The 12,307-nt window shown below is 40.8% G+C and overlaps 1 protein-coding gene across 1 annotated transcript in view; it reads left to right on the plus strand.

Moving 5' to 3' along the window:
- The window catches only part of znf407 (zinc finger protein 407), a 192,759-nt gene that overhangs the window by 116,567 nt on the left and 63,885 nt on the right, over positions 1-12,307 (plus strand). The window contains exons 7-8 of the mRNA XM_008432014.2: positions 8,069-8,152; positions 10,545-10,665. Of these exons, the coding sequence (XP_008430236.1) occupies positions 8,069-8,152; positions 10,545-10,665 (205 nt within the window). The remainder of the gene's footprint in view (positions 1-8,068; positions 8,153-10,544; positions 10,666-12,307) is intronic.

Raw genomic sequence — 12,307 nt, forward strand, 5'->3', positions numbered from 1 at the left:
CGCTCGAGAGAGAGGGAGAGAGGGTGATTGAGATGGTAAAAAGTTATTGAATAAGAGAACTTGAAAGATCAGGGGGTGAGCAAATATGAAAGCGGAGGGAATTAAGAACAGACCTGAAACAACCTCATTTCTAGTGAGCGACAAGGCCTGACTTGATTAGCGAAACTCGGAACGCTAACACAATTTGCACCGCCGTGACCTCCAACACTCCTTTGTCGGTAATTGGTGCCAGGTCGGACGGTTAGCTGCAGCCTTCCCGTCGCCGCAATCACATTCCGGGGGCCCACCTGACACGCTGAAATATTATCTGCATGTTTGTGATCTGTTTAGGGGTTATAAATCGACTCCTTTGCCGAGCTACGATGCAATACTAATAAAATAAAGAGATTGAGAAGTTGAACTGATCTGTCCAGAGATCAGAGCTGTCAGGAACGGAGGGGATGTGAGCTATGGTCCTAATGCCCGAGGCGGGGGCAACATGGAGTAGAGTCTGTGTTGTTCTTTAGCCATTTTCTATTCCTTTTTATGGGTGATAAAAGAACAACATCAAATACTTTTTTCTTGTCCTGTCAAGAGGAGTCATTCGCCAGCTATTAATATGTACAGAGGTGACTGTTGATGCTCTAAGAGTTTTACTATTATTTTAACACAAGTTAAGACATCATCTTACTGATTAGCCCAGTTAGCGCAACTGGCGTACATGAAACAACATGTGTGTCCCCGTACTTTCCATGACAGATTTATTGAAAAGTTCAAAATGATCGGTACTACTCCGTTCGACTTTCTGTTATCTGCTGAAAGCCCTGCTCTCTCTCACTTTCTTGGAGTCAGAACAAAAAACTATACATGTTGTTTAAATAGCTTCTTTTCTTTCCATGGTTCCTTAAACTCAAAAATGTTAGACATCACTGATACCGGAAAAATAACTAACTGAACCCTAATCCTTCTTAACTCCATAACAACATCCACACTAAGGAGTGTTGTTTCAGTCAATGCAAGCCATTAGCCCTTTGTATTGTACCCCATGTATCATTGATCACCAGCCATTTTTTTCTTTGCATCTGCTGTAGTAAACTGTAAATTTTAACAAGAAATTTGAAAAGAATTGCAGCACCAGAAACCTTATTTGGTAGGTAATCCTGAAACCGCCTGACTACTGAGGTTGTAATTTTTCCATTCATCCGTCCTGAATTTCGACTATGAGAGGATCAGCCATGAAGTCAAAGCTAAGTTTAAATTACAATAAAAACTGGAAATTTGAGTCTGGAAAAACATGTAATTTTGACTTGAAAATATGGAGGAACTCAGAGAATATGTTAACATGTAGCTGAAAAATACATTGTATCAACATTTTATACTTCTCACAGCGCTGAGATGAAATGGAAAGCTAGGCTTCGTGTTGTTTACTGTGTGTAAACGGAAGATTAAAATTCACTCAGTAAAACAAAGTGAGGAATAATCAGCGATGGGCATGCAAGCAATGAGTCTCGGTTCTGAATTATCATATTATCACATTCTGAGCTGATTGTAGTCATGAAAGGGAGCAGACCAATCCAGGGAATGGTGCAAGAGAAACACACTGGCATTACTGAGGGCGGTGGTAGTTAATCTGAGGGATGCTGACCACACAGCACGATACATTCTGTATCCAGGTCCAACCCTCTGCACAGTCAGCACAATGGGAACGGTTTTACAACTAGATCATGTCTGTCCAGATTTTGGTTTGACCTAGACGGCTCCTTATGAGAAAGGTGATGTAACCAAAAGTTAGTAGGGCAAAATTTTTAAGGCTCTCATGCTTTCTACTGCGTAAAAATGCACAGGATGTTTCCGATGTTTTTGAGCTTCAGTGTTCGTCAGCTGCCAGGGTCATTTGTTACAACTGATGAACGAGCGACTCAAATAAATAAATAAGCGCACTGTATCTGACCCGCCCAGCTTTTCCCAGGCACTTGGGTGTTACGAGCGGCGGGGAGGGCCGGGAATGCAGGGGAGGCAATTGATTTCCTCATTGCTTCAGTTTGTCGCTTAATCTGGCGATCCGCTGATAAATCTTCGCACTTTGTCAATTAATTTTGCTGAAAAATGAGACCCAAAATGGCGGGCACATCAATACAGCGGCGTATTCCGTGTCAAAAATTAAGCGGTAAAATTAATTGCCCTCCCATCCGCTTCTGCTAAAACATAACTAATGAGGGAGGCAATTATAACTGCATGCTGACTCCTCCGGGGTTATTTAAAAGACACACACACACACACACACACACAGACGCACTGTATGTATAAATCTGCACACACATGCAAAGAAAAGGTTGTATAGTTTGACTTTAAAGTGCTTTTATTGTCTTGCTGTTTAATTCGAAGGAGGAGCGATAGGGTTGGAGTGCATCATGGGAACAGGATTCTTATCAACATACAGCGAACATAAAGGTTTCTCCTCTCTGCGCAGACGCATTATCTGGCGTGTTTCTAGTTCAAACCTAAAAAGGTGTTTTTTGACCTTTGACCTGGTTTATGTTCTTTGGAACCTCGAGCTGCCAAACAAACACTGTTGAATCTTCATCTAAATGACTGTGAACTTTAGACATGAAATCAAACTGACTGAGTTCTGCCAGTTTTCACCAGGTATCCCAGCTTCCTCCCACCGTCCAAAGACATGATGGTTAGGCTAACGGGTTTCTTCATATGTGTAAATAAATCAATCATTAAAGTTTATTTGTAGAGCACATTTCAGCAACAACTGGTCAAAGTGCTTTACATCATGAAAACATAAAAACATCAAACACATCATACAGTCAACAGTTGTGAAAACGTGTAACAGACACTGAATTTCATCAAATGCCAGTCAAAATCATCGATACACATCAAACATCAATTTTTCACTTATTATGGTTCAAATAATAAGTAATAATATTGGTGGGTTTTTAGCTCAGATATAAAGAAATTCAGTGTTTCTGCCGTTTTGCAGTTTTCAGGAAGTTTGTTCCAGATTTGTGGCTTGTAGAAGCTGAATGCTGCTTCTTCATGTTTGGTTCTGGTTCTGAGGATGCAGAGCAGAACCAGAAGACCTGAAAGGTCTGGAAGGTTGATACAACAACAGCAGATCTTTAATGTATTTTGGTGCAAAGCCGTTCAGTGATTTATAAACTAAATCAGCAGTATTTCAACGTCTACTATCTGGGCTGCAGTGTGGTTTAATTTTGGAACTGGGTGATGTGATCCAGCTTCTTGGTTTTAGTCAGAAAGCGTGCAGCGGCCTTGTGGATCTACTACACCTGTCTGATTTCGGGTTTTTTTTTGTTTTGTTTTTTTACCTATGAAGACACCTTGCAGTAAATGATGCAAATAAAGGAGTTATAGAAGATTCTTGAATTGCTAATGAAAATAGCTTCACACGTCCAGTTTACCTCGAGCCACGTAAGATGAACTTTTGGCAAATGAAAGCAAAATTTGATTGTTTGCCCTTACATGGAGGGAGCAGAGGAAAACACCTTAGACGTGCCATCCTGACTGTAGCACACGGTAGTGGCAGCATGATGCCCTGATGTTGGTTAGACATACAGTGGAATGGTTTAGGTTCAAATAAAATTATCAAGTCAACTTAAAAACTGACATTAAAAGAGGCTCTCCATCCAAAGCAGTCTAAACGTGTGGTAGACATACCTCAGAAGATGATTTGCTTAAATATGTGCTACACGTTTCAGTGACTTTTTGTGTTTTTTTGTTCCCAGACTTTTAAAAAATAAAAAGGGATTTGTGTCACGTAAAATCTCATTAAAGAAAACATTGAAGTTCACTATTGCCATGTGACAACATGACAAAGATCAACGAGGTCTGAGAACGTTTCGGAGATCCTGTAAGTGCTGTGCTGATCCTCCAGTTTGATCGCAGCATTGTTCCCAGTAACCCCCCTCCCTCTCCCCCCTCTGCCCCAGTCGTCACGGCGCTCGGCCCCGCACAGCAGCAGATGAAAAGCACACATGTAATTTATCGCCAACGTTTCCTCCTCAGGAATAATTGTGGCGACCGCGGCTGGGCAAAGGGATCGATGGCTATAGATTTCTATTTTTTTTTTTTTTTTTTTTTGTGGTGGGGTCTTGTAGCGTTGGTCGTAATGAGAGATGGAGAGGGAGGGGTGAACGAGTAACTGGCGCTGTTCTTTTTTTCTTTTTCTTTTTTCTAAGACAACAGCCTGAACAGATGATTGGTAACTCATTGAGTTTACAGACCTGCAAATAAAGGTGTTGTTCACTTTGGTTTCTCATTATTTTTTTCTTCAATTATTTCTACATTTATTTCAATAAATGTCTTAAAAATCAATTCTTCCATTAATATTTGGTTATGGCAAGAATAACAAAACATGGGAATTTTTTATATTTTTTTGGTTTGTTTCCCAAAATCCAACTTAGTTGTAGTTTTAACAATTTTCAAAGTTATTCTGTCTTTCTTCCTTCTGCTGATTCCTCGATATGTCTATCGGGAAGGCACCAAAAATATAAATCTAGCCCCTCATGTTTACATCAGAGAGGTCCAGGTAACTACATTTAGTGTAATTTTACAAAACAAAGTTTGAAAGTTTCTATTTCTTACTTTTATGCTAGAAGAATCAACCAGTAGTTCTTGTCATTTTCGCTGGCAGGATTTCATCTGATAACTTCTGAGAGATCAAGTTAAAAATCTGAAATTCCTCCAGTTCTACTGATGCAAAGTATTTACGTTAAGAAACAACATCAACCAAAATCCTCATAAACACTCACAGATGAGCATTTATTTGTGGATAACTGCTCATTGTTAATGTGAGAAAGTGTGCTTAATGTTTGATCATTGCTCTATTGCACAATTTACCGAATCACAATCATCACTGCAGTATCAATTTGTGCAATCTATTATTTGCAAAGGCATGTGCATCAAAACTCTGCTTTCCGATGACATATATGGCCACATCTCATTGCCATTGTAAAGCGATAGATTCCTACTTGTGGTTCATTATTCACAGATTCGTTTTTGTATTTTTTTTTGGAACTTAATTCCAAATTTCTTAAGAAAATTTTACGTATTCAAATTTTTTTTTTTATTTATTTATGGAGCATATCTAAAATAGTTGAATTAAAATTCAGCTTGGGAAGTTTAAAAATCTTAGCACAATGCTACTTAACACACTATTAGCTAGCATTTGCAGCAAAGTCAAACCAGGAACTGATATAAATTTTCCTTGCTGCTGATTGGCTGTACACCCAAGAATGGAAATATGGAAAATCGTTGATATTAGACGGTTTCCATCGTGTGTATTTATGCACATGAACCTGTGTTTGGTAACTAAACTATTAAAATAAAGAAGTTTCAAGCATTTTTATAAGAAATATCAAGTAATCACAGACTTGATCTATTTGTAGGTGGTGGTGAACTCTAACCCTGGTGAATACAAAGACTCCACTGTACTTATAGTTGTCAGTTTTAATATCCATATCACACCATAATCTCAATCCTCAGTAAAAGAAAATTATATTTTTACTTTTGAACGTATTTTATTTTCTTGCTCTGAACACATCTCAGACGGATTTTATTGTATGAGCACAGAGAAGAGGGATTCTTTTATTGATGTGGGGAGGAGGGAAAAGCACAAAATAAAAAAAAAACATATTTTTCCAGGATTATTTTTCAGCTTCATGCAATTGTAATAAAAAGAAGAAAAAAAACTTTTAATGGATAGTTCTTTAACTTATAGGATTGTTCTTTGTAAGGACGTCGGGTTTGGATTGTGCGGCGAAGCCACACGAACCGGCTAACAAATGTACCTTTTTAGGGTTGTTTTTTAAGAGGCACCGCATTAAAACTCCTCTCACAGTCGAGTGGCTTTAAATGGGCGGAACAGAGGAAACTTGAGGCTGCCGGGTCTCTGCGGACCCGGTGAAAGCTGCTATCTGTGCCGAAGAGGAGGCGAGCAGCGCCAAGGCCCAGCTGGAAGAGTCACCCCACATGTGTTATCAGTGTGTGGCGAGAGCCACGCTGCACCGTCGGCAACTGGGATGAATACTTAAGTGTGAGGAGCTCAGCTGCACGTAGAAAACACACACATAGAGTACACGCGTATACGACCTGCATGTTAAACATAAGCGTGGCACCTATGTGCATCTCCACACACACACACGAAACAATATGTGCGCGTACAGTACCTCACCACATGCAGCTTGTGTGTGTTTGTGCACATTTACATACACATCTGCGTCCAATCTGTAAATGTGTGCACTCGTCTCCCTGAGTGAGCCTAATCACAAATGTTGCAGTCTTTGAGTGTGTGTGTGTGTGTGTGTGTGTGTGTGTGTGTGTGTGTGTGTGTGTGTGTGTGTGTGTGTGGTGGCAGACAGAGAGAGAGAGCTAGAAAGAGAGACCATCATGCCGTTAATGACGGAGCCAGATGCAGGGAAGAGAGGAGGAGTGTAAAAAAAAAGCTCTCCACGCTCCCCATCTGGAAGGCATCGCCCCCAAATGAAGTTGTACAAAACCATCCCATTGATAATAAAGCTAATTTTTATGGCTCTGACAAGTATGTAATTATGTTCAGCGGTGCTTTTCAGATTTTATCACAGTCAATAAACCACACTGGCAATTTCCCGTCCCCCATTTGACATATTTACACGGATCCATCTGATTGGAGGAATTAGTTAGCTATGAGAGCTCTGATGGATATACACTAGTGATCTGTGACTTCTGCTTGGCTCATCTGTTAGCCAACTAGGCCCTCTGCTCATCTGCTCAATCTGTCTTTCCTTTTCTCGCTTTTTGCTTCGCTCCGACTTTACATGTTTCTCCCTTTCTCACCATCCCCGTCCTCTTTGTCTTGTTGAATGCTGAGCTTCTCTCAGTGGCACTTTAGCTGCTGCTCTCGGTGACAGGAATGTCACATTGAGGCATCAAGACTCATCAGTCTAATCCAGAGCCATATGGCAAGTGCGATTGCACTCGTGCCATTTGATTTTTATTTCGCGGTTGTTGACGCAGCCTCGGAGTGAAATGCACGACAGCTTGAAACGGGATCAGCGTGAGAGAAACCGGCTTTACCAATAAACTTTGCTCCATTCCAGGAAGGGATCTTTTGCATCCGTCCATCGAAAGTATCTTGTTTATAAGTCGTAGGCAGAGAAGTCACACTAGGAGTGTTTACACACACTCATAGCCCGCTAGGCTCGATTCGATTGGGGATCAAAATTGCAACATTTGCTTCATTTTCAACTGGTGCGGTTCACTTTCACACTGCAGTGTACCAAACAATCCAAACCACCTTTACCCGCCCTCGCCTGTGGTGGTGCTGCACCAAGAGGGACTACAAATACCTCAGAAGAAAACGTGAGCTCAACTTCCTTCTTCACAATATGCAACCAAAATGTAGAAGCACCATATTTTAGTGGTTGTACGATTTCTCTTCGTCATTCGTAAAAGACAACGGGGCATTTCTCTCATTGTCGCAATAGTTTTAGTTGTATTCACCCAGAATGCCCTGCGCTAAGTCCGCTTCCTGCTTTCGGAGCAGTCTCCAAAAGCATCCACATATGAATCTGAACTGCGCCAGAGTTCACTTTAATCACAGTTCGCCCTACGGCGGATTAGAGTTTGGATTTTTGTCTGCAACAGAGTTTGATTTTGCATCCCCACCTCCCCAAATGAACCAGACTTTCTATTCAAACTGACTAGAGTTTGATTAAAGCGGACCAAGCAGAGCTGGTGGGAACACACCCTAGAAGGGCTGTTAAGGTCAATAATAGACAAGTCCCTCTCTTGTTTGATGTTTGCTTCACTTAACAATCCATCATAACCCCTTGTTGAGACACGTCAAGGCTGTCCTGCAGGTGTTGGAAAGACGAAACCTGAAGCCTCTCCTGCCGTTTAGTATTTGCTTTTCATGTTTATTTGAGACAGATCCTCTCATGTAGTTGAAATTAAACATGCTGTTCTTTTACACCTTTGATCAACAAGCACTAAATTAAGCTATCAGAATTTCCTCACATCTTTCCTTGTGTCCTCAGTGTGTTTCTCTGTTGAGCCTCTTCCTTCTCCTACTCTGCATTTACAGGAGAGAAGTCCTACCTCTGTGACCTGTGTGGCTTTGCAGGAGGCACAAGACACGCCCTCACCAAACACAGACGCCAGCACACAGGTAAACCACCACACACACACACTCCGAGATCGCGATGTAAACTGATCCGAGTACAAACTAACTCAGACTTTCTTAATCTCAATTGACGCCTTCAAACGCAAACTGCCGCTCAGTTCAGGCGACCCGTTTGCCACGTCTCGCTCTCACACGGGCACTTCGGTTTGACACGCTGCCGTCGTCGACGGGCATGTGTACGAGTAAGGCTGACTGAATCTGAGATTTTTAATTTCAGTTATCATTTCACCATTTCATTCTGTCGCTTAGGGAAATTGCATTTTTCAGATGGGCTGTCAATAACAAGTGTTTTATTTATTTTTTTCCCCCCAAGAAGGGGAGAAATTGAGATAGGGAAACAAATACCGTTTCTAACCCTCCACTGGCAGACTATCAACAATTATTAATGCTCTTATAAATATTCATTTGCCGTTTAATAATTATTTCAGCTTGCTTCTTAGATTTTGTACCTTAAGCGTCCAATTTCTGTCCAGCCCTCCTGTGCTGATGCGTGTCGGTTGATTTACACGCGTGGTGAACGACAACAGATTTGACAATGTAACAACTGAGGCACCTGGGAAGCCCAACATTTTATTGCGCAAACTCCCACGGGTTGTACTCTGCCATTATTTTTGATGAATTCGAAGGTTTTACGCAGCAACATTGCAGAACAGGCAAGCGGCCCTCGCCATCCCTCTCAACGTGGAAATGTCACAGAGGCAGTAACAAACGGTGTCCAGTGAAGGTCATGTTAAGAATAAAAAGCAAAGAAGCAGACTTACTTGAAGATTTTGAGTAAAATACCTTCCTGCTAAAAGAAAAAAAATCGGGGGCAAGAAAAACAGACGTTTTCTGGAAACCCCTGAAGTTTTTTAATGAATGGCTCAGTCGTTGCAGGATGCAAAGCAATACAACTAACGGAGAGATTTTATGAAAAACACAAAGACAAATACACATGAAGGCAGAATTTACACTAATGAGTTGTTAGACAACAATATCAGCACCCCACTGTTAGGACAGTTGCCACTTACTTTGAAAGGATAGTTTACATATCACTTCCTGGTGCCAGCTTATTTCTAGCGGAAGCAGCGTTTCCCTTGCCTTCAGTAAAATAATAGTAAAAACAGACTTCTGCTGACCTTTTATTTTTATCCAAATGTATTTAATGCTCAAAGAAGATTGCTTTGATTTCTCTAATTTTACACATCATCTGATCTGTTGAAGCAGATCAGACTCCAGTGGATGTTTTTCTTTAAGTTATCTAAGATCCTTTTGTCTTTTTCCAGTCATGTGCAGGGCTCTGCACTAAGAGTTAATTGTTAAATATAAAGTAGTGGAAGTATCCGTTTAACTTTTTGGCATTTTTTGCAACATCACAGCAATAATATTCAATGGATTTTATTGGGATTTATTAGCACCAGCAATCACAAAATAGTACAAGGAAGAAAGTGAATTGGTGGTTTTCAATATTTTTTTCAATGTAAAATTTGAAAAATAGAGTTTTTATTTGTATTCAACCTCCACACACGCACACAGAATGGATAACAGATTTTTCTTTTTTCATCCTTTGCAAAATGCCTCAAGCCTACTCAAATTGGATGGAGAGCACATCAACTTCAATACTTCGGTGTCCAAGTCTTTTCACAGATTCTCAGTTGAATTTTATTTATAGACTTTGACTAGACCATTCTAACACTTTTTAAAAAAAAAATCTAAGCCATTTATTTGTGTCTCCGGATGCATGTTTAGCTTCGCTCCAATGCTGGAAGGTTAACTTCCTCCACAGTCAAAAACAAAAGTTTTTCCCTCTCTCTAATGGTCTTTCTTCCAGGATTGCGCTGAATTTAATTCAGTTCCCACTGAATCTAACTCGCATCTTCATCCCTGAAGAAAACAGGATGATGCTGCCACCACCATGTTAATACATGAGAGGGTGAGATCATGTCTTCTTGTCCACCCAGTAGGCGGGCGGCCATGTTTTGGTTGGTTTCCAGAGTTGGCGTACTCTTGCTTCATAACCTTAACTCTCCTTCAAACGTCTTCATCCCTGACCTGTGCGTTGTGTTTCTTGGTTTCTTGTGATGCTGTTGGTCCACTCAGGTTCTGTGTTTTACTAATTAGGTGACTTTTGAAAGCGGATGAGAGCTGAATATAAATAAAAGCACCATCTTTAAAATGAAACTATTTGAATTACTTTGTGTTCTGCATAACTATTCCAAGAAAATGCATCAAAGTTTGTAATTCCAAGAAGAGTTTTTTTTTTATTTTTTTTTTTTATTTACCTATTTCATGTCAGCTGCAGTATTCTACCTGTGTGTGTGTGTTTCTGTGCTTGTCTTCCCATGTCATCTGTTTCTCATCACTAATGTCTGCCTCCTGTCTTCTTCAACCCCAACAGGAGAGAGACCCTTCAAGTGTAAGCTCTGCAACTTCGCCTCCACCACGCAGTCCCACCTGTCCCGCCACAAACGTGTTCACACTGGAGAGAAACCGTACCGCTGCCCCTGGTGCGACTACAGGTATCGGCTCATTGACCCACACTTGGCTGTTGGCGCCGGTGGCATTGACGATCAGGAGGTTGATAACGGGGGGTGCCAGAATGCAAAAGCGTGTGTATTTGACGGCGAGAAAGCAGGTGGTGTTGTCGGGTATTTTAAGGGGGGAGCGTTTGGGGATAACGGTAAAAGCTTTGTGTGTGTGTGTTTATGGAGTTTTATGGTGTGTGTGTGTGTGTGTGTGTGTGTGTGTGTGTGTGTGTGTGTGTGTGTGTGTGTGTGTGTGTGTGTGTGTACACGGTGCTTGAAAGCGGTGGAGAGCCGACAGGTCTAATCTCCGCAGCATGGCTCCATCTCATCACTCTGCCATCATCAACAAGCCCAGCCAGATCTCCACAACACGCACACACACAGCCACGTTCCCGCTCGCATCCTCACACACCGTGTCACTGTCACCGGCGGGTCCCTGTCATTAAAACACCATCACACCACATCAGTAATTACACAGGAAATTGTCGGTGAAATTGAAAAAGTTTTGGCCGGCGTTGCACATCTCTCTCTCTCTCTCTCTCTTTCTACCTGTCTGCTCCTCTCTCCCCTTCACTCATTCCCTTTTTCTCTCGGCCTGGATCGTGGCAGGAAAGTGTGAAAGGGAATGATCTCAAACCCATCATCGGTTTTAGATGTACTCATTTGTTTTTTTTTTCCACCTTCTGTGACAAAATCATTTCAGCGGCTCGCTACACCTGCTTTGCTGAAATGAAGCACCGGACTCAGACTTTATCTGTGTTTTTGAGGCAACTACATACAAAAGACAGATAGAAGGGGGAGAAAAGAAATGCTGACAAGCTATAATTGCTCCCAAATTATTGCTTTGTGTTTTAAAAAAAGAAACCTCTGGGTCACCCTTTTTTTATTATTATTTTTACAAGCCAATAATTTGTATAGTTTATATTCAACTTGGTCGATACTAATGTCCCTTGTACATCTATTGAACCAATGTTTGAATGTTTGGAGGTTTTTTTTTTAAAATTCAGATTTCTCTGCTTGCTTTGTATTCATTAGTTTATTCAGTTTTTTACTTTATGAGACGACAAGGTTCTTATGAACATGGGCACACAGTTGCTTCTTGCAGATAAACTCAGAGTGTTGTTAATGACTGATAATAAGCTCTAGTATTTATAACAGATATTTGCCGGCATTCCTGACTTCAAATACCAGCATTATAAAAACATACAGAAACTAAAACATTTTGTCCTCCATGATAAATATATTTTACTCAGTCAGCCAGCCAGCCACTTTAACCTGTAGCAAACAAGGAACAAAAATAGTCAGGATGATGCTGTAGATTGTTTATGAGCTTAAAAATGACAATTTTTTGTTACATAAAAAAAAATCTCTTTGTCTTTTTTCAAACCCAGCCGATTGAAGTGTCTCACTCACTTTGCAGCAATCCCTCCACCTGGACAAGAATGTGGAAACTGTGTGCAGTCAATTTCATTCAGCCATTAGCCGTGAAGCAGCATCTTTAAATTGCTGCTCTTTTTCAATAAAACTTATTGTTTTATTGCTTTATTGTTGTAGCAGCAGTTTATGAAAACTTCCTAGAAACTGCATTGTGTTTATTGTAGAGATGTGCCGATCAGGTTTTTTCCTGCCGATTCCG

This window comes from Poecilia reticulata, linkage group LG16 (assembly GCF_000633615.1).
Source record: "Poecilia reticulata strain Guanapo linkage group LG16, Guppy_female_1.0+MT, whole genome shotgun sequence".
Classification (NCBI taxonomy): Eukaryota; Metazoa; Chordata; class Actinopteri; order Cyprinodontiformes; family Poeciliidae; genus Poecilia; species Poecilia reticulata.